Raw genomic sequence first — 23,589 nt, 5'->3', positions numbered from 1 at the left:
GTATATATATGCACATGAGTATCGCTAAAGGAACATTTATTGTTGTTGTTGTAAAATGTTTGTATGTATACTGTATTTGCTACAAAATGCACATCTGTGCTCGCCGACTAACGGCTGTGCGATTGTTGCGCCAGCGTTATGCACCTGTCCAGCGATCAGCATGACAGCCCATTGGCAGCGTGGCACATTGGGAAACAAAAAGGTAAAAATCGCCTTTTCGTCGCCGTCGCAGCTCAGCTCAGCTCGGCGTTGCTTAGCACAACTGAGGCAAGCAGGAGTTGGTTTGGTGGTGGTGGTGGTGGTGTCAGTGAGAAGCACATGTGTGCTGCAGACAGGCAGCAACTGTTGTGCGGAGTTGTTGTTGTAATTTTTGTTTTTTTTTGTCTTATTTGTCATTATTTTTGTTGTAATTGGTGTTGCTGCTCATTTGATCTGCTAAACTGCATGTAGGCACACTCATACAGACATACATATGCATATATTGATATACATACATACTTGCAACTCGTCCGTCAGAATCATTCATTGAAGCACTCATTCATTTACTAAAACACGATTTTTTTTTTATATTTGCCTACTAACTCAAATTTACAGACATACATACATATATATTTATAACTTTGTATGTGTGTGTGTAGGTATGTGTGGATAGTATTTTTTAATGCCTTGTTGTTATCCTAAATGTTGCATGAACTGCTGCACTCACTACACTCCACTTTCCTCCACTCCACACCACTTTACCTCACTTCAACTCGCTCCACCTCAGCTCGCTGCAGCTCACTTCACTTCATTGCATTTCACTTTGCCTGCGAAAGAACTCGCCCGCATACAACACAAACAACAACAGTATATGATATTCAATATTTGTATAGGTGTGTGTGTATGTATATTTGCGTTGTGGGCATATTTCTCACAGGCTTCACCGGCAACATTTCCGAAATATTTTGGTTCCGACTTTTTATTTTACTTTTTTTTTGCCACAAACACACACAAGCATATCCTGTGAGAATATCATATTAGCCAGCTTATTGTTGTTGTTGTTGCATTTATTTAGTTTTCGCTCTCACGCCGTACCCTCATCCTGCCTACGCCAGTCGCTATGGCCATGACCGCTGCCACGGCCGAGTTCTCTATGTCTCTGTGCTCGCCGCCGCCGCCGCCAATTGCACTTGTATATGTTTGTTTAGCTGTGTGCAGTTTGTGTAGTAAGCCATAAGGTTGCACGGTTGCTCCTCGTAAATGATCGCAAGATCGGCATTTTGATCTAACAGCAGTGTCGGTGCTATTGTTGTTGCGTTGTTATCTTTTATTCTCGCTGTTGTTGTGACACACAATGTCTGTTCATGTGGCTATTTATAAGATATAAGATAGACTATCTATCTTTAAGTTACCTGCCACCAGCACTTGCCCAGCTCTCGTGTACCTTTTCTAGAGTGCTGCTGATCCTGTCGATCTGTGGCTGAGTCGGAGTCGGAGTCTCAGCATTTGTGTTGGGCTTAGACGTTTTGAATTTCACTATCGAATTTAGTGTGGCGAAAGAAAAGAAAAATGAACAACAACTCATTGAAGAAATGCACTTTCTACAACAAACACACATACATACACATATATTCATCTGTAGTATAGTCTATCGGTCAACGCTCAATCTGCATGACTGTGCTCAGCCGTTCATTGCTTTGGTATTGCTTACGGTCATAAAAGAAGGAAGAAAAGGAAGTAAATTACCGGATGTGATTTTCTCATTTGTGTGCGTTGTTCTTTTGTCTTGCTTTGTTTTTTGGCATTGTCTCCCCCGTGGAGTTTTTGTGTGCGAATGTCCTGGGCAAAATGCCAATTGCAATTTCCAGCGAGCAACGAGGTTGTCTGTAAGTAAAAGCATTTCATTCAAAAATACGCTACGCAGCCTGCTCATACCCTTAGCCTTACACGGCATGTATGTATATACATATATGTATATGCCTGTGGGTGCTTGTCTTTTTAAGAGTTCTAAGATGTTGTAATAATGCATTTTAGCAATTAGTGGTGTGCCGTGATTTTTTTTCGCTCGATACCGATCGCATTGCATGCGCTCAGGTAAATATTGTGGAGTAAAGTTGAATGGATTACAAATATAATCTTGACAGTAAGCAGGCACTTTGTCTGCTTTTGTTTGTTATTATTATTCTTTTTTTTATTGGAACTACATTGCTCTTCTGTCCTAGCATTTCTACGGAACTAGTTCAGCTAAGTTGCTAGAGCTCGATCGTTTAGTTGGCATTATCACAACTTGACGGCCTCTCTTATTAATTAGTCTGTCTGTAGATGTATATATAAAGACATATTTTTGATATTTAAAATGTTTAATTTGGCATATAAATTTCCGATTTGTCCCTTAAAATCAAATCATATCAAATTTTCAATTGAGATATCTAATATCATCCATACCTGTAAATGGTAAGGCTGCTTTCATGTGACGAATCATAAGATTACCACGCCCACAAGTTGGTTTTGAAGCTTTCACAATAAAATTTAGAAAAATTGTCAATGAGGCAAAGGTTTCACAATTATGCGAGCTTTAGCTAACTTAACAAAACTTGAAGAAAAATATTGTCTAACGTGAAAAACTGGATCAATCAAAAAAATTTAGTGGCATTTTACATACCAAAAAATATTCGATTGATTCTAATCCAGTTCGGTGCTTACTACATGCGACAACTCGAAGTCAAAAATGACCCCAATCGGTCCATACATTCCCCTAGCATCCATATACGGTATGTGAGGATCTCTAAACTTCCGTTTGACTATATACCGTAAAAACATTTTATGTAGAAATGTGAAATATCTTCGACATAATATAGTTTGGTGTCTAATATGCATGGAATCGGGTCATACACACATTCCTTAATCATCTATAATGATAAAATTTAATCGATACTTCCCATAAATACTGCCCATAGATACGAGAACATGCAAATTTTCGCTTTCACAACAACCAGTCATCAAAAAATTATTCATACTTCCGCGAGATACTCATTAAATTCACACCACTCTAAATATTATGAACCATATTAATGGCATAAATACATTATTGGAATATCGCATGCATCCCTACTATCCTTAATATACATATTGCCACACTCTTAGCTGCCCTACATACTTACTCATACTCATATATATTTATTTACACACTTACTCGTTTACTTGTTCCTTTCATTAAGATCACTTTGCGACGATATCTGGTTTCATTTCCGCTCCGACACACACACACTTGCACCATATACTGGTATATATTTATATATATTTACGAACTCATTGATCAACATCATATGAAAGTGGTTGTTTACAAACACACACATACATACCATGCCTGTGCGCTAGTATCTAGGTAACGATTCTCAGCAAATGCGGTTAATGAATGAGCAAGAAAGTGCATATGGCTACCTTTAAGGAAACGAAAGACACGGAACAACGCATATGCACATAGTTATTTCGAAGGCGATCTCTATGGAAAGATATTGTTTTTTATACTCCTATACATACGGCTGGCCGCAGACATCTTGGCTGTGATTTTTTGGTATGGTGATTGTCAAAAGCAATCGTGGTTCAATTGAAACCAGATCGCAAATTGTCTTATGGTTTGTTGGTGATGGCATTGTTCTAGTATTTCGTGAGTTTTGTGCACATTGAGTTGCAAGAAAATGAACTTGAGTAATATTTTCACTCACTCAAGTAGTGTAGTGTTCATTTATTTATGTTTTATTTTTATGTGAAATTCATTTCCAAGGCGAGTAGGGTAAAGTGATCTGAACTTTTTGATATGTCTCGATCTTTTTGAGATCCTATAAGACTACAGTATCATTTGAAAGTACTCTACATGATTTTTTAAAACGGTCTTATTTTATTTGCTATAGTTTTCTTAATGTTATAACGACTCGTTCTCATCTTCTACCATTTATGTGATCATATTATATAACCAATCAATGTTATTATTATTATACCCTGAACAGGGTATATTAAGTTTGTCACGAAGTTTGTAACACCCAGAAGGAAGCGTCGGAGGCCCTATAAAGTATATATATAAATGATCAGTATGTTGAACTGAGTCGATTTAGCCATGTCCGTCTGTCTGTATATATACGAACTAGTCCTTCAGTTTTTAAGATATCGTTTTGAAATTTTGCAGATGTTATTTTCTCTTCAAGAAGCTGCTCATTTGTCGGAACTGCCGATATCGGACTACTATATCATATAGCTGCCATACAAACTGAACGATCGGAATCAATGGCTTGTATGGAAAACTTCCGCATTTTACTACATATCTTCACGAAATTTGTTGTGAGTTATTGCTCATAGAAATAATTTAATCTCCGAAAAAATTGTTCAGATCGGTTCACTATAGCATATAGCTGCCATACAAACTGATTGATCGGAATCAAGAGTTTGTTTTTTACTGACTTTTTTTAGATTTGCTTAAATACATAGTTACTAAAAAAATGCACCTGTGAAGGGTATATTAGCTTCGGTACAGCCGAAGTTAACGTTTTTTCTTGTTTTTTTTTTTTAATAATAGTATCTTTTTAGGCAATTTTAACCAGAAGTTTTCATATTAATTTTTATAAATCATTCTTCATAGCATTTCTACTTCTTTATGTGTGAATTCTTTAAGGAAGAAGTGATCTAATATTGTTGTTGTAATTCATTTCTACTTTAGTTTTGACAATTTAAATTTACTCCAGGTTTCAAGGAGGTGATTTTCAGTGATCTACATATGCTATGATCAACTTTACGATCAATCGATTTCTTGATCTTGTAAGTGATCGCACCTTTCAAGATCTGTGAATCGATTTTAAAGCATATAATAATAATAATATATAAGAAAAACGGTAGTTATTGCCATTTCACTATATACTATATACACACGATCGTTTATACAAATGATTCTGATACCGCTTTCAGCTCTGAGTGAGTTGACTCTGCATGCTAATGGCATCGTTGTTGCATTTTAAATGAATTCTTCTAACTATCAGTGACATATCTCAATGTCAGATTTCCAGTGTCAGATGCCATTGATTTCTGTCAAGATCACATTATACTAAGACTTTAAAAGCGATCGACGTTTGATGAATCTTTATCTATCAATAACGCTTCTTAATGCCTTGATACAGACATAGCAATGTTATTGTTGTTGTATATTAACTCTAACCTAACATTAGCTACTAACTTATTTACATATAAGCTCTAGTATTGCATATAATTCTCAATAATTTTCCTTGTGATCAGCTAGCCAACCATTCATATGATCAGCTGTTGTCCATCACTAAACTATACGATTTCCTTGCATTGCATATCATAGTACTTCAGCAGCACGATAATCTCATTCCTATGCCGCTTACATAATTTTCCTCGAACACAGCAATTTATCACTATGCAAATTATTAACGGAAAAAAAGATAAAACATTGAATAGAAATAATTCTTAAACCATAAACATGCGTGTATGAAGCTAACATATTTATTATGAATAACCCGTTCTTTTGCGACGCTTCCTTTTCTATATGACTCCATCATGCAACCACCCAGTGGGTGCCGTTACACCAACTTCTTCTCGCTGTCTGCGTAACACTTTACGATTTCCTTCCGTTCTGTTTAAAGCTTGAAGCTTTTTTTCATATTTAGTATTTTCTGCCTTCTTCACTGTTGTTATTGTTGTTGTTGGCCATGAGTAACTGATTGAGCGAGTGTAAGTATGTATACACCTGTGTGTTTAATGCATGTTTTTGTTTTTGATTTTTATAAAAATAGTTGGTTTTGTTATTGCAAGTGTCATTCGCTGTCGTTCTGTGTTTGTCAAGCAGGCGATTCTAACAGGTTCATGTGGCAGACAGGTTGCTCCCCCTTGCACAACTCAAGTGCTTATAGTATATGCAGCGAGCATTAATGCTAGACATATGCGCAGAGATAGTTGTTGTAATTTGTTGTTGTTGTTGTTTATTGTAGTCGTGTTGTTGCGTTTCCTTTCAAATTGATCTCGCGTCGGTTGGAAAATTTATATGCATTGCGCGCACAAGAGAGACGGCGACGGAAGGCGGACAGCGCTTGCTGCAAAATACGAACGAAGCAACGCGAAGGCGCGTTCGCCTAGCGCTCTTAACTGACGTTGTTGCGCCGTCGCCGTGGACATCCGATTTACATTAGCGGCGTTGTGGCGCATCGAGTATGTGCAACGGGCTTGTTGCAATAGCAGTGCGGCATATATACATACATGTATGTAGTTGCGCGTATACCTATGCTGTCACATACATATATATGATTTTGAGCGCATTAAACGCGCTTCTGTTTGTATGTTTCTACGCTCATCCACGCATGCGCTAGGCGGCGGTGGTGGTTACCGCGCGCCATTGAAAACACCGGAAGTGCACATTAAATTATTGTTCGACAAAACAGCAACACACACATGTATACGCATGTGCGCAACACTTGCGCATACTCATCGCAATCGTATGATTCAACTGGCGTACGGTTGCGCTTGCGCGGCGCTGCTTACGTGAAATCCCAGTAAACGAAACGCTGTACATTCATATGTACTTACATATAGATTATATAGTTGAGTGTTTAATTCAATAAAAAATAATGCCTTAAAGAAAATAACTAAGGTACCCGATAATGATAAGCTAAAGAGACCCCGCTTCGGTTGCAAGGACACGTGTTGCTTGATATCCGCATTGCATGCGCGGCACAAAGTGCAGATTGCTCCTATAAAATAAAATAATAAAATAGAAATGCAATTATCCATACTCAACTGTCAATTGCATCGTAGCACTGCTTCGGTATTTCGTTTGCCATTATATTATATATCAACCATTATATTTGTTGCAGCTCCATTCTACTCTGCCTCATTCTTCAACTTAAGACACTTCATTTGTCTACTGATTAACAATTCTACAATTGTACGCGGCGTACAATTGGAACCTGATCTAACAAGCTTAGCGCTGGCACAAAAGGATATTTATGCCATGCGCTTCCTTGAACTTCCTGCGCTTGCAGTGCGCGTAGTCGCCATTTGTTTGCGCGCGCAGCTGTGCGGCTAGAAACCAGAAAACTTACAAACACACACATACAAACATACATGAATTAAATATGTTGAATAAAAAATATTAAAAAAATGAAATCCTTTTCAACACGCCTAAAGTGTTTCCATATGTGTGTATATGTGTCTTTAATTGCGCCTGTAGGCGCTTCCTTTTCGGGCACCACCTACTTTTTGTCTCGTACCAAATGGTGTGCGCATCTCTCATATACTTATGTATATGAACATAAATATAAATAATATATGTAAGGCACACACGTGCAGAAGTGTTTGTAAGTGTCCTTACGCATTTTGCAGCGGCTTTTAAATAATTGCTGGGGTTTTATTTCGTTATTTCCCCTTTCGCATCGCTTATTGTTTGGCTCTGCACGCGTTATTGCATTAAATTGTAATCCTTTTTAGGACTGCCCTTTAGCACTACCTACTGCTTTCTGGTACTTTTTGGCATGCTTTTCTGCTGCCACGAATTCCTTCAGTGCGAGTATATAATAGGGAATTTTTGAGAGGAGTAAAATAATAAAAATTTTGAAAATTCAGAGGAATTGTGAAAAATATATAAAAAAAAGTATTAAAAATTAATATAAAAATAATTTTTTTGTTGTTGTATTTTGTTTCTAAGCATACGTTACAGAATTTCTTTCATTTTATATTTTATGAAAATATAAAATATTTTCAAGTGATCTACATATGTTAAGATCACATTTATGATCAGTTGATTTATAGACCTTAAAAGTGTTTACTTGTCACTTTTGACTTTGTCGAATTTTAATACCTAATCAATAGACGATCCTGCCTTCGCAAAGGAATGTCTTTCCTAGTCTACATGTGTTGCCCACTGGTTCCTAACTTAGCCCTAACTTTTGTCAGTCAATGAATTGAATTTCCAATCATATTAAATTATATTAAACCTATTGCTATTTTACCATCTAACACAAGCACATGATCGGTTAATACAAAACACTTTGATACCGTGTGGACTAATTATATTTTGCAGACAGGTTAATGGTGTCGTTGTTGCATTTGAAGTGAATTCCAACGATCACTAATATATTTGTATATTGTCAGGTTTCCAATGTTAGATGTCATTGATCTGTATCATGATCACTTTATACTAAGATTTTATCACATCACGATCACATAACGCATTTGACTTTTGATGAATGAATATATACTCATATCTCCTATTAATGTGATAGCTTGGACATAGCAATGATCTCGTTGTTGTAATTCAAACCAAGCTTAAAGTTAGTTACCAATTTATTTCCATATTAGATCTAGTATTGTGTATAATTCTCAATGATCTTCATAGCGATCAGCAATATAAAATTTATTGAAATATAAAATAATAATAAATTTAGTTTAAAATCAAAAAAAAAGATATTTCTGTTATTTTACTCTAACTGGCTTGTGAAAGACTAAAATAAAATAAAATAAAATAAAATAAAAATAAAACAAAATAAAATAAAATAAAAATAAAACAAAATAAAATAAAATAAAATAAAATAAAATAAAATTAAATTAAATTAAATTAAATTCGTATGGATGCGAACAAAAAATATGATATTACACTTGTGTGAATACATGTTTTAACGTATGTACATAAAACTGAATGCGTAGTAAATAACTAAAACTGTGTATAAAACTATATTTTAAAGCTTTTTAAAAAATTGTATTTTTTAATGAAAAATTCCATAACTCGAAGTTTTATTGTGGATTTATTGTGATTCGAGTTAGAGAAGTTCCACTGTATTTACAACATTGTTTTTTTAAATTAAAAACAACAAAATGGACGACAATCTACTACGAAAAAAAACAACTGATCAACTCCAAGCAATAACAACAATTTCCCGAAAAATTATGAGCACATCCCAATTCGCTTGTGCTCACATGAATATATGAGTATTTATTAACATTCATGCATTCAAATTAACGCAAGTGTTCCAACACTTCATCAACAACGAAATCCCTTACGAACATTAAACAGCCGAAACAATCAAGCCATGTCATCCATAACAACAAAAAAAAAAACAAATCCACGAAAAAAATCGCACCCTAATTCGTATGCAGGCACTAGCCTTTGGCACACACCATTAATTTCATATTCAACTCTATCGCTCAACAACGGCGGTTGGTGGCCTATGCGCGCGGTTCTATACATAAAGAACAAATATGAATAAATATGTGTGTTTGTATGTGCGTATGCTTTTCCTATAGACTTTCCCGCTTTAATTGTGTTGTTAAGCAGTGCTTTTGTCACAATCCCGTTGATGTTCAAGTGCCGCCCCCTGCGCTAGTGTGCGCTCACTCATACGCGCATGCGCGCTGTCAGTTGCAGTGAAGATTATTGTCGGCTCCCCTCACTTGGGTTAACTCATACACTACAATATGCGCTTCCCTGATTTGTCTGAAGTTGTTGTTTGTTGACGATTGGTACTTTCGGCGTTAGACGCACGTGCAACCGAAGCATGTACTCGCTGTATCGATCAGTGATCAACGAGGATCGCCTTACTTTTACAGCTTTTTAATTTCTATGTAATTTCAGTTGTTGTTTTTTATATTTTTTTTTCAAATTTTTTGTATGCCGCGCTTGAGTGCTTGTAGCTTAGTCTAATATCTATGTCTTTAGTGTCACTTGAAAATGTTTGATCCCTCATACGCTGGCAGCGCTCCAAAGCGATCTTCGTTTGCCTATCGGTCGTTCTTTGGCTTGCAATTGATTGGTGGATTGGTTGGTTGTTGTTGCTGTCGTTGCTTGCAGCTGTGTTGTAAGCGCGCTGGTTCCGTATTCCGGTGTGCGTGCGTGCCGCGCGCTGTGATTGTATTTCGGCTGTTGTTGGCATTGCTGTGCTTTAAGCCGCATTCGAAATACGCACGTGCTCCAACCGGAAACGCAGCGCTGGGTTCTTTTTCAAATTTTGAGTACCCAAAATTTTTTTTCCGATTTTGTTTTTTTTTTTTTATTTTATCATTTTCGGCTGATTGTCAATTGTGTGTGCGCTTTGTTATTGTTTTTTCGATTTTTATTGTCCATTTTTTGTTTTTGTTTTATAAACAGTCTGCAGCAGATAACAACAGCCAAAGACAAGTGGTAGACGTCGCTGCCACTTACTTACCGCAAAGCCACCAACGAACGAGCGGCGATCGCTGCTTTCCTCAATTTCATTTTTTGTTTTTTTTTTTCATTTTTATATTGTTTTGTATTTCCGTTTTTGTAATTTGATGACACTACACGAAAAATATAACAATAAATATTATAAAAGAAATATTAATTTCCAAAATAAAAAAACAAAAATCAAATTAAAATATGATTTACAGAGAACACGCTTTAATGCTTGATTTTCGGTTTGTTGGTCACTGCTTTTGTTGTTGTTGTTGTGGCCGGCTTGCGCCTGCGTATTTTGAATTTCAATTTTGAAGAACCTTCTGCAATTGTAGGCCTCGTCGAAGCGTGTGCCGTTGATTTGATTGATCGTTATTGCGCGCTTTGTCGCTGTTGTTGTTGTTGTTGTCTTTTTTCGTTGTCTTTATAGTTATTTATAATTTTGGACTACTCATTTATTATTGGCGAATTGTAGTCATACGTATACACACTTCATAGTTGGTAAGGACCTGCCATATTTGGCACTGCTGCTAAGTTCATTAAACGTTTGACGTGTGCAGCGGCCGCTTCTTCGTCGTACGTACTTAAGCCTTTTGTGATTTATTTCACTGTTTTTGTATGTACTGTTGCTGTGCGTGGCTTTAATATGTAATCACTCATTTGTTGCTTTTTTATATACATAAGTTATTGTTGTATTTTTTTATATTTTTTTTTTGTAAATTTTTTTTATATTTTTTTATATATATTTTTTTTTTTAATTTTTTTATTAGTTTTTTTTTGTAATTTTTGGGCAACAACGTCTGTCTCACGCCAGTCAACGTCTGTCTCACTTGCTTTTTTGGTGTTTAAAATTTATTTCCGTATAAGTGCATAGTTCTTTAAATTCAACGAATTTATTGCTGAACAGTTAGGCGCATAAAACATATTTAAATGCAAGCAATTCTAAAAAAAGCACTTTACGCATTTATAAATAATATTTCATGTGCAGCGGAAATCAAACCGATTCACTTGAAATATGCAACTTTAATATGCAGTTTTCAGAAAGCTCGTTAGTTTCTGTCGAATTTCGTAAACTTTTTTATTGTTGTTGTATAAATACTTGAATCTGGAAAAAAGTTATTGTGGAATGCATTTGTTTTTAGAATTAGTTCGAGTGAAATCAAGCTTAATGCTACAAATTTAATAAATGCCTATAAAAAACAGAAAATTTATATATTCTGACTTTTATAAATCACTTAAAAATATAAGCTAACAATAAAAGCTGTTGAAGTTTCCGATATGATTGTTAAAACTTAATAAGAACGCTTAAAAAGTAGCTTTCATTGGCGCTTTCAGTCGAGAAATGCGCTCGTTTGCAACAGTCTTATGAAAGCGCTACTTAAAAATACTTCAATCGTAGAATTTATCTCCTTTTATTGTCTCATAAGGTTAGTAGCTTGAGACTTTCACAATCGAATTCCTTAACATGAAAGCTTTTGAGCTTTTTTTCTCACCATACGATCGTTCGAACAGATGTTTTCGCATTTCGTTACCGCGTATACGTTTGCTCGATTACGCTAAGGGAACCTAAATTACAATATTTTTATACATATCAACTCTCTTCGAGAGTTTCTTCTTGTCATACCTTAAACGCCATTGTATTATTGTAACAGCCATTTCTCAGAGTAAAATCAGAAAAAATATAGAATCAGTTTATGACTTATGCTAGATCTTCAGACAAATTGTGAGACATTAACTTGATCGAAAACTATTAATAAACAAATTTAAAATATAGGTGAGCTGCTGAAAATCATGAATTCATTGTTGAGGTAGATTATAGAGATTTATGCATAATGACTCGTAAGACACAACTGACACTTTCTTTCTACCAGATCGGTGATCTAGCTTGTATCAGTTAGAGTTGAAGAATTTTTTTTTTTATATTTTTATAGAAGCGTATCGCCTTATTTATTAAGTTTCAAATATAATTGTATTTTCTTATATTCATTCCGAAATACTGTAAATATTCTTTAAACAAAAAATTAATTTATTTTTTGTCACTAAAATCCATCACATTTATTGGTGCAAGCGTATGCTGACTGACCGAACAAATGGCACCTGTTGGCAGGCGCGACTAGTCAGACGCCATTTCGAAAACAGCTACAAATACACTTGCAAACAAATATTTGAAATAAAAAGTGGTTATATGGAAGCATATGTATGTATATGTATGTATTTATGCATATATATCGCACCTTTGCAGACTTATCTAACCAAATGCTGTGCTCCACAGCTTAACTGCGCTGCAGCAATATTACTTGCAGCAGCCAATTCGCGTTGCTTTGGCGCCCACTCAAAAAACGACTTAGTAAATATATGTATATAAAAGCACATGTGGATCGGGCAGTCAGCAATCAGCGAAACACCATTAGAGCGTTATTCGACTTATTCGTTCGTTCATACATACATATGTACACTCGTATATGGATTCAAGCATACACTTCACATAACCATGTCGCACCATCAGCAGCAGCCAGCCAGCCGTTCGTGTGATCTGTGTGCGCTTGATACGACGGCGATCTATAGCGATCGATGTGAGCATAAGTGGGTTGATACAAATATGTTTGTATGTACGATATACATATGTATAGAGTTTGTATGCTTGTCATGTTTTGTGGGAACTGTGACTGTGAAGTGGGTATCTCTCGCTTTAACCAATCGCCGTACAATTATGCATGTGAGTGATCATGACGACATGATCTTGGCGGATCATTTGCGTCGTCGAATGGTACGTCAAATGTCTAAGGCGCTTTAGACATTAAACATAGTATATACATAATGATTTTGTTTGTATTTTTATTATTTCTATATCTTACTCTAGTCTCGTTCGCGTCGATTTGTGCTTGAGCATAAAACAATTTCTGTTTGATTTTTTTTTTTTTTTGTTATTTTCTGCCATATATGAGCAGACTATATTGCTTGAAAGTGGCAAGTTGTGCGTCTTCTCACTCGTACACTCGTCGAATGGCTTTCTTGTATATTATATACATATATATATTTTTACTATATAAAAACCTACACATGTTCTCCATATAAGTTGTGTTCGAAAAAAGCTCACCGCGTTCGCCGCATTGATGATTGTGGCGGCGCGGCGCTGATGATCTACCCACATTTTGGTATATTCGAAATTGCCATTTTTAAATTATTATTTTTTTATATTTTCTTGTTGTTGTTGTGGTTATTTGCTCTTAATGTTATACAGCATATATATTTTTTTAGTTTTTTTTCGCTTCATTTTGATTTGGCTTCATTTTGTGGGCGCTCTTATGTATCGCCATTTGATCTACACAAATTACGCTCCTCAGTCACTTTAGCTTGCATAAAATTAATGTGTACTTAAAAAGTTTGAAAAGTGTTGTTGGCATTTTTTGCGTTGAATTGACATTAATTAAGCAATAGTTTCTTGTTGCTTTTGCACAATCTCTTATTTGCTGTTTGCATGTGTGCGTTGATCGATGGCGTGCCCAAGTGCCTCACGCATACGCATATAATGAATGAACTATTGCTGTTGTTGTTTTTATTTTGTGTGATTTTTGCAATTTTGCTGCTGCCTTGTGCCATTTTGTCTATTTGAATTTTCTTTGCATACAATTTTTGCAAATTTGCGTTGATTAATGGATTTCTTGTATGGCGTGGCGCGTAATTTTCAACTGATTTATCTTATTTCTTAACGAATATTCGTAATGAATTTATAAAATATTGTTTTTTTTTAATGCTGAAAATTATAATGAATACATTTTACTTTTATGTGAATTAAATTAGTGCGGAAACTATTGCCTTTTCTGGCATACTCTATAAATATTAATTTTTTGTTGGATGATTTATGCAATTTGAAGATATCTATCAAATTTACTGTGCTCATTTAGTAAAGTAAATATTTTATTTGCTTTATTTATTTGTGAAATATGCATATTAATATTTATTTTTCTTTCGTGATTGAAAATTTTCAAATGTCTTTTTATATATGTATGTCTTTTATATATGATGTACATATATATTTGCGTATTTCTTTAACTACATTCATCCTGAAAAGCAATTTATTTGAGACATTGTATGCAGTTTTGTTTATTTTAAACGAATTTCGCTCAGAAAATATGAATGATTTTTGTAGCAACATATACTAGTATTAATGGTTTTTACAATAACACAAATTTTGATTTTCGAAAATGGCTTTAAAATTGTTTTCCTTAAATAGTAAGAATAACTCAAAAATATTGAAAATTAATAATTTTAAAATTTTAAGTCATTATAGGAGCTTACAGCCTTCTTCTGAAGAATCTACAAATAATTTCTTTCATAATATTTCAGTTCAATATTAAAACAAATATGTTGTTATTTGGAAAATCGGAAAATTTCATTAATAATAAATAAAATATATGTATATTATATAAAACTCGATAATCAAGAAATAGAAAAATCTTATTTTTTCAATGTGTGGACCTAAAGATTTTCAGACTTATTCCGAATAATTTTTTTAATATTTATTTTTGTTTAAAAAAATTTATTTTTTTTTTTCTTTTTCAAAGTTTTTGTTAAAAAAAAAATATTTTTGCGTTAAAGTTAAAAAAAAACTAATAATCTTCAATCTAAAAAATTTGCTACCAACTCAAATGCGTTTTTATAAAAAAAAATATTTTGAATTTTTTTTTCATTTTGTTTTAAATATAATCTAGAGTGATTTTAAATACAAATTTTATAACTAATAATTAAATAATTCATATATAATTATTTCGTTAAATTTATCTGAAAAAAATTACAATTGTCTCCTTAGTATTGAGAGATTAAAGGCAACTTCAATAATATTAATTAATTAAAGCATCTTACTCCACATAAAAAGGTATCTATAAATCTGCAAACACATTTTTTTTATGTAAACTCATATTTCCCACGAAGACTACAATCGACAATTTCCTTTTCAAACAATATAATAAACTCTTTTTGCTACAATAACTTTCAACAAACAATTAGTAAAAAAAATATGTATTTCAAACCTTAGACTTGGAATTAAGTGCTAACTTTATCTGTTATCAATAAATCAATAAATATATTATAAATAATATACACATATACATACAAACGTATTCTTCTAATTAAAAACGACAAATATTAATTGCAAATGGAAGCCAGTCACATTTCTATTGAATATCATTGCAATATGCATATTTCAAAACCCTTTTTCTTTAGCTTTTAGCTTTAGCACGCGTTGCATTTCCATTGAAGTGTGATAAGAGTTTTTCTCAAAGAGTTTTGCTCAAGTAGTGCTGATAAAAAAGGCGCGCATTTGCATACTTTTCATTTAAGCAACTGGAAGCGTGTGAATATAAATTGCTTTCTAATGCGTTATTTATTTTTCTAAAAAAAAAATGAATATCACTTTTCCATACAAAGTTGCTTACGAGGAAGTGTAGCTTCATGAGAATTACACATTTATGCTGGAATTTATTTATATAGTGATTAAAATCTGTAGCAAAAAAAATAAAAATATTTTCTTTTAGACAGTTTAGTTATAGACACATTTTTATATCGATCTTTTCCGGTTGGTGGCTTATAGTCGCTTTAATATACATAAGAGTAATGTGCTCATAAGAAAACACTTGTTGACATGGAAAAATATTGTTTTTTTTTTCAGCCTTAGTTTATTTAATATTATGCACATGTGTAATTATTGTATAATATCGGTTATGCATTTGAATAACATAGGGATGCACTTCTGGGAATTGACAGTACAAAATCAACAACAATTTTTTGTTGTGTCTTGAAATAATTAATATTGTTTACAGAAATCAGACTTTCGTCCAGTCGATGCATCGTATGATTTAAGTTTCTGTTTGTTTTTATGAATATTAAATAATATTAATTTTTTTTAAGAAAAGGGATCAAAGAACCTTTTTGAGTTTCTTAATGCGTAGTCCAAATTATATTTGAACGCCATAACTTCTATGAAAAATGCATTTGAAATTTAAATAGGAAATTATATGCAAATTGTGAGCATCAATGAATTGTTGAAACAAATTTTGATATTCATATATTGGATTGGATTTGTTAAAATTTTTTAAATTAAAAAACAAAATTATTTTTCCGTATTTTTAATATTAATATATACAAGAGCCGAAGGCCTCTGTAGCCAGTGCTTTAAATTTAGTGGAGTTATTATTTATAATTACTTCTCTTGTAAATAAATAAATAAAAAATATATACAAAAAAACAAAAAAAAAAACATTTTTTTTTTTATTTTTAATATTAATAAATATGTATAAATTTAAAAAAAAAAATTTAATGTACCACAAATAAGTAGAGAAAATCTCCCATAATAACAAATGCTAAAACTCATTTATTCGATGAACATATTTTGTTTAGCAAAAGCATGAAATATGTTTAGCGCTATAAATTTTAAAAGTTTTATTATATATATATAAATATTTATAATACAATTTTTAAAAATTTTGGTTTTTCGAAAGTTGAATTTCTCTGGCGCAAAATTATGGGAAAAATATTTACAAGCTTTCAGTAGTTGATTTTTTTAAATTTCTATGACGGACTAACATGTAAAAAGTGTTTTGGGATACAATTTCACAAAAAGTAGATATCTCGAAATTTTATTAATATTTTTTTGGAAATATTCGTGATTTTTATATAAGTTTTTATATAAAAAATCACTCCTAGTAGAAGTTAATAGAGCAAAAAATGTTCTTATTATTTATTCTCTTCAATTCATGTCGAAAAAATTTTATTTTATTTAATATTTCAATTAGTTTTATAAAAATATCGAAAAAGGCCCGATTTCCTTACATATGTTTGTATGCCTGCCCCGAAATGCCCGAAATTTCTATATACCATTTATATACATATTCACTTGCCAATGAGCTACAAAAAAGCACTCATACCGCACAGATGAAATGCCGATTGTCGAACTGAAATCAAACAGACTAAAGTGAAATGAGCAATCCCACAGAATATAGCATTAATCAGAAACACAGAGAATTACATGACAAAGCACCAAAGCCAAATAAGCAAGCGATTTGCCACTTGTGTATAGCAAATGCTTAATATCCAATAAACACACAGCGCACACGCTCACAACGAATTCCCAACTCAAACGCCTGAGAGTGGGCATGCATGTGAAATTCCTTCGCACCACAGCATTTGAGTGAATATTCATTTTCAAGTTCATTCATTTGCTGTGTAGGCATGCACAAATACCAATAAGCGAAGACGGTTGGAGCAAACGCAAAAGCAAAACCACCACCAACAAACAGTGGTGGTAGCGCACAAACAAACACACACACACATATACATATGTAGTAAAATTAATGAACTCAGAGCAACGGCGACTGCTACCAATTGAGCATTTAGGCGATGAACACGGCTAACACAGAGTATATCAACTAAACAACTGACTAACAACAACAACACAAACACATATTGAGCGCATATTAAGGCGCACAGTAGCTAGCTTGTGGAGCGGCAAAAGCAAAAGCAAAAAGTGTTGACTGCGACGTCGTCAGCAGCGACAGCGGTGCGCATACACCAGCGCAAACAACTTCTACACCCAAAGGCAGCAACTTCAGTTGTAAAACGGATGTCGAATGTTACAGTGGTACGGCACGGACGATACCTCGACGGGCACAAGCGTAAAAACGTAGTATAAACCACAGGCGTTATGCAAAGTGTGCGATCAGTTTGAGAACGAAATCGTAAAAAATATTATAATAAAAACAACAACAAACAAGCAAAGAAAAGTGTTCAATGAATGCTGCTTTGATTAGTGAATGTGAATTGAGAATTTATTAATTGACTGGATTACGCTGACAAGTGATCACGTCAGAGGATCACAAGTAGAAAATAGTAAATGCAACAACAACAAATAAAATATACAGTTTCATATGCTATGTAAATGATTCATCAACGGTAATTAACTAAAAAGCATATTAAAAGCGATCAAGCAAGAATTAACGCGATCATTAAGGATCTGTGAGCGTGGGCATAGTGCGATTCATAGCGATTTATTGCAAGCGGTGCGCGTACAAGTGGCAGCGAGCAAAAGATTAAGCGTATAATAGAAACATATACCGATCTATATACCGATCTACATACTGAAGCATAGTGATTTTTGTTTTGTGTGTTGAAAGGCTGAGAATTCTTGAAGACATTTGAATTTTTTTATTTACGCGATAAATTGTGAGCGTTATAGTGGTGGGCGCACGATTGCCTGTGAACTGAAATGCGCAGAAAAATAGCAGAAAATTTGATAAAAGTAAATAAATACACGTTCTTGTTTTCGTAATAACGTATGTAGATTCTTGTGAAGCATCTTATCGCGGTTTAATTCAAATACAAAACAACTTACATGTCCAGTGTATATAGGGATGTATACATTAATATAAAGTTAGATATTTATGTACTTATGCAAATCGAGCTAACGGCTAAGTGTACGTGCTAATTGGAGATCGTCTCAAGTGATCGTTGATCGTGCCGACGGTGAATTGTGTGGCGCATAAAAAAATTAAAGCAATAAAAACTTTTTTTTTTTTCAATTAAAAAAACAACAAAAATAAATCAGTGGCAGTTTAAAAAACTTTTTAAAAATAAATATGTGCGAAAATAATTTATAAAAAAATTGAAGAAAGTGTGAATGCAAATAAATATTGAATAAAAAATATTTATAAAATTGAGTACTTAAATTTTCAAATTTAGCAGACTGAAATTAAAGATATAAAAATTGCTAAAAAATAGAAAAAATATATTAACAAAATTAAAAAAATTTTAATTGAATTATAATAATTTATTAAAAAAATAATAATAAATTAATTAAACCAAAAAATATTTAAGTAAAGAACAACAACAAATTTAAGAAAAAACATTTTTCTAAAAATATAAAAATTAAGAAAAATTAACAATTTAAATAAAAATAATATTTTATAAAAAAAAATATTTAAATAAAAAAAATAATATTTTATAAAAAAAATTATATTTTGTTAAAAAAAAATATTTAAATAAAAAATAATTTATTTATATAACTTAAATAAAAATTAAACACTGTTTCAAGGGCTTAAAAAAACAAAAAAATCACTACAAACTAGCAGCAACAGAACGCGCTTCATCTGAACTTCAACCCCTAAATCCAAAGATTTGTGCGATCTTTTCACACACAACAAACACTCGAAAGTGCCCACATAAATTGGCAAACTCAAGCTTAATTGAATCAATTGAAGTGAAGCCTACTCAATTGCAATCAACATATAATCCTCAATATTATTTATTGCAAAATCAATTCACGAAAAGCGAAATTAAAAATTTGATTTAATTGAACGCTGCGCAGGAAAAACTTCACAACGATCGCCGCACAAAGACTTAACGACGACGACGTCAATGACGAGCAATTTCCCAAAAACGAATTTGAAAATTTCTCATTGCCGTCGTTGCCCAGCCATAGAAGAAAACGTGAAGACATGCCGCCCTCTGCGTTCTTAGTTGGTTCCACCATTTCGACTACAGCAAAAGCACCAACAGCAGCAGCAACAGCACCACCAGCAAGTCATAACGGCATTTGCAACACTCACAGTACACCAACAAAATATTCAACATTAACACCAGCAACAACACCAAAACTGTTGTCACCGTTAAAGCAGGCAACATCGACTTGTGCTTCGCCAACGCTTTCGCCACAAGCATTGCAAGCGCGATACGCGGCGTGTAGCCCAACAAGCGCACAGAAATATATTAGCAGCAACAACAACAACAACAGCAATAATAACAACAATTGTCAAACAGTACAAAATTACAATTACTTAAGTGCTACGACACACCAAGAACAGCAACAACAACAACAACAGTTGCAACAGGATCAGCTGCAGCTTCAATATTTGCAATTGCAACAACAACAATATCAAACACCACAGCAATTGAAGAAATCACCACAGAAGATGGTGCTACAAAGTTATGACAATTACACCTCTTACCATTTGCCTGCCCATCATCAGCACGCAGCGCATGCCTTGACGCATCAGCTGTCGTTGCCACAGTCGCATCAGCAACATCAACAACAACACCAGCCACAGAGCCAGCATCAACAGCAGCAGCAAACTCATCAATACCAGCAACTCTCGCCGCAGCATCAGCAACAGCAACAACAACAACACCTCCAGCAACAGCAGAGCTTGCAGTCAATGACACAGCATCATCGCTTGTCTGGTGGCAGCACTGGCAGCGCCTCCGTTAGTTCCTCTTCATCGTCCGGCGGCGCTTCGTCGGCAGCCGCTGGTCTCGGTGGCAGCACGTCGGGCTTGAGCACGGCCGCATCTTCGTTGCTTGGTTCACCGAATCCTACCGCCTCCTCGCTCGGCATTGGCTACTTCAATGATATGGCCCCCAATTATGTTGGTGACTATTCATCGCCAACGCATCATCCAACCGCGAACTCATATTACACCGACATCGATGCGAATTTCTTTAGTCAAGGTAAACATTTTGAATAATGTTGGAGATGATATCTTAAGGGGAAATGTAGCAAAAATATGATTTTGGGAGCTCCATGTTCTTTAAGTGTTTTGAAGGAATATTTTAAAAAATGTGTCGGTTATTGTACTATTTTAAGAATTCAATCTATCAATACTGAGACTCTGTATAAGGTTTTTATTTATCACAATCCCACACACGATTTATAAACAATCTCTGGGAATACAAGTTTTCCAGAATGAGTAGTTGGATCTCTCCACTTAAGTTCTTTCTTTAGAAAACCGTGTGGTACTGTTTTAAGTTCGAGTCCTTGCTGTGGACTTTCTATGAGAATACACCTTAATTTATGTTGAGCTTTGCTCTTTTTTATATTTTTTAATGAGGATCCTTACAAAGTGAACAGATATTAGAATATCCGAGATCTTTATTTTAAATCCATTTTTTCTAGATTTTCTGTTTATTTTTTAACCGATATCTCAGAATAGGCCTTGGATCAAATAAGAGTCCTGGTTTATTGAGATTTTTGAACTTGAGAACTTCACATGTGGGATTTCTTGTGTGTAGGGTCCTAAATATCTAATCCTGCCACTTTGCTCTCAAACTCAGATTGCTTGCCTCTACTTTTGGTACCAAAAAAAATAGTAGATTCAGTTGTTGTTATTGTAACCGAATAAAATATTTTCAGAAGTATTTTAGTGTAAGAATGCTGTTTCCTTGACAGTCCTTAAGCGGATAAAACATCGGGGTTGCGTTCCCGTTACTCAGACTCCACACTGAACACCTGAATCAATTGTATAGCTTCAAACTGTCTTTTTAGTCACAAGAAGTCGGTCATTTGAAATCTAAAGTCTTACTTAAGTGAATTCCAAAAAAAAAAAACAAAAAATATCTGATCCCCGTAGAATTCCTGGTTTGAAGATATGCACTACTTTCAGCTCATCTTTTCAATACAACTGATTAAGCGCCGCCCTCAGCATCCCTGCTTTCCCAAATAAATAAAATATTTAAAATTCGTCTACAAAATGTTTACAACAACAAATATCTGGCAGCAGCCAAACGCACACACATACAAAGTATTACAAACTGCAGCTTAATCAGGCAATTCGCAGCAGAAGGAAACTTTAATTAAAAATCCTAGCGCTATTTGTTGTCTAGCTTTTACTAAATAAATACAAATTTGATAAGACGCTTAATTAGTACACAATCTATTTGACACCTCTTCACTAATGAAACACGCTCACGCCTACGGCTGTCAAAAGTTAAATACTAACAACTTTAGCTATGGCTTTAGCGTAGAGAGGCGGTCGCGTTTGCCGACGCTGTGGCATAGAAAATTAATATTGACATCAAAGCGAGATTTCGTGTTGCATGCCACAAGTCAAGTGTGTGCTAAATGCTAAAGTGAAACGAAATGAAACTTTAATTATGTATGCGCCCGCCAACTTGCGACGTTACTGCAACTTAATTGCGCACTAACGAGGGTGTGAACTTGTGATAAATGTAAATATAAATAAGCGCAAAGCACAAGTGAACACACACACGCACATTTTTATAAATAAATACATTTCTTAAATATATATATGTGTGTCTGTGTTTGTGCGTTTATTTTGACGCTTGTGGGCCGTGCGTCGAGCGGTATGAGTGAAATGTTGAGCATTTCAAGTAATTAAATTGCAATTTATTTAAATTCCCAAGCACAAACATATATACATTCAAAGTAACAACAACACATTCCGTTATATATAATATACATATGTAAGTGTTCGTACGTGTGTGTGTGTTTGAGGCTGTGGGTGGCTATTAAACAGCAAGCCTGCATGTTTATGAGGGTTGCGCCAATAAGCAAGACATCTACACCAACAAGTCAATGTGTGTAATGCAACCACAGTGTCACTGCCGCCATGCGACCGCAACGCGGTGAATCAACAAGTCGCCGTTGCTTTGTTCTGCCCGCAGTTTTGTGTTTTTTTGGTTATTTTGCCGCAACGCGCAATTGGCACCCCGCCGCCGGGTTTGTTAAGTGGCTGTGATTTTACGAGCATGTCTGTATGTATGCCTCTAACTATATATGTATGCATATCTCATGTATTGTCATCTGCCTAACTAAGTCTATTATTTGGGCATTTTTCTTGCTGTTTAAAGCCGAAGAGTGACGCTTTAGACTGTCACTACTCGCATGCCTTATTTATTACGCCTTGATTAAGTGTCCGATTTTAATGAATTTTGAATTGAATTTAACTAAGTATTATTTTTTCGCTGGAACAATGGCACTATTGAACGAAAATATTTTTGTGGAATAATGACAATAGGCAGCCTAAATATCATATGTAGTTTGAATTAAAATTAATCATTTGGAAATGCATTTTAAGTGGGGGAAATTGCTTATAATAGATTCGACAATTTTGATTAAAAAAAAATTGCAAGTTGGGTATTGATTTCCCCCAAATATGTATAATAGCATTATTTTCAATAAGCCATTTATGACAATAATTTTTGTTAATTAAGCTGAACTTTATTATTGTGCTTCATATTGTTAATTAGTAGTTATTGCTTAGCAATCAATTAAAAATAATTCGCTTTTTGAAAATATTTTCAAGAAATTTTCCCACAAAAAAAAAACTAAACTGTATACCTCAATCTATTATTTTTTTGATTGACGATACAAGCCCATGATAGTGTGTTTTCTTTTATTTAAGAAGAGAATCGCTACAGATTCAAGCAATAAGTCAACATTCATTCATCTTAAAAAAATGTATGAAGTTTTCGCAAAAAGAAAGACTTTTTGCAATTTTCAATCAATTTTAAATAAGAAAATAATAATTTGCTCTTTTAGAAACATGATCATCCTCGCACATATTTCTATAAACTTATACCAATAACTCTTCATCTGTAGCGTATAATTTAGATTCATTAATAAAAAATATTTTTTT

General features: G+C 33.9%; 1 protein-coding gene across 4 annotated transcripts in view; it reads left to right on the top strand.

Moving 5' to 3' along the window:
* The window catches only part of LOC105219016 (ETS-like protein pointed), a 200,955-nt gene that overhangs the window by 172,993 nt on the left and 4,373 nt on the right, over positions 1 to 23,589 (top strand). The window contains exon 1 of one of the 4 annotated variants that reach the window (XM_054225566.1): positions 19,178 to 20,662. The exons of the other annotated variants lie outside the window; for them this stretch is intronic. Coding sequence (XP_054081541.1) covers positions 19,654 to 20,662 — 1,009 coding nt within the window. The 5' untranslated portion in view covers positions 19,178 to 19,653. Of the gene's footprint in view, positions 1 to 19,177; positions 20,663 to 23,589 lie in introns of those variants that run through there. 4 annotated transcript variants of the gene reach the window in all.

This window comes from Zeugodacus cucurbitae, chromosome 2, assembly GCF_028554725.1.
Source record: "Zeugodacus cucurbitae isolate PBARC_wt_2022May chromosome 2, idZeuCucr1.2, whole genome shotgun sequence".
In the NCBI taxonomy this organism is placed as follows: domain Eukaryota; kingdom Metazoa; phylum Arthropoda; class Insecta; order Diptera; family Tephritidae; genus Zeugodacus; species Zeugodacus cucurbitae.
The sequence above is the reverse complement of the archived record's forward strand: the minus strand, read 5'-3'. Positions and strand labels throughout refer to the sequence as shown.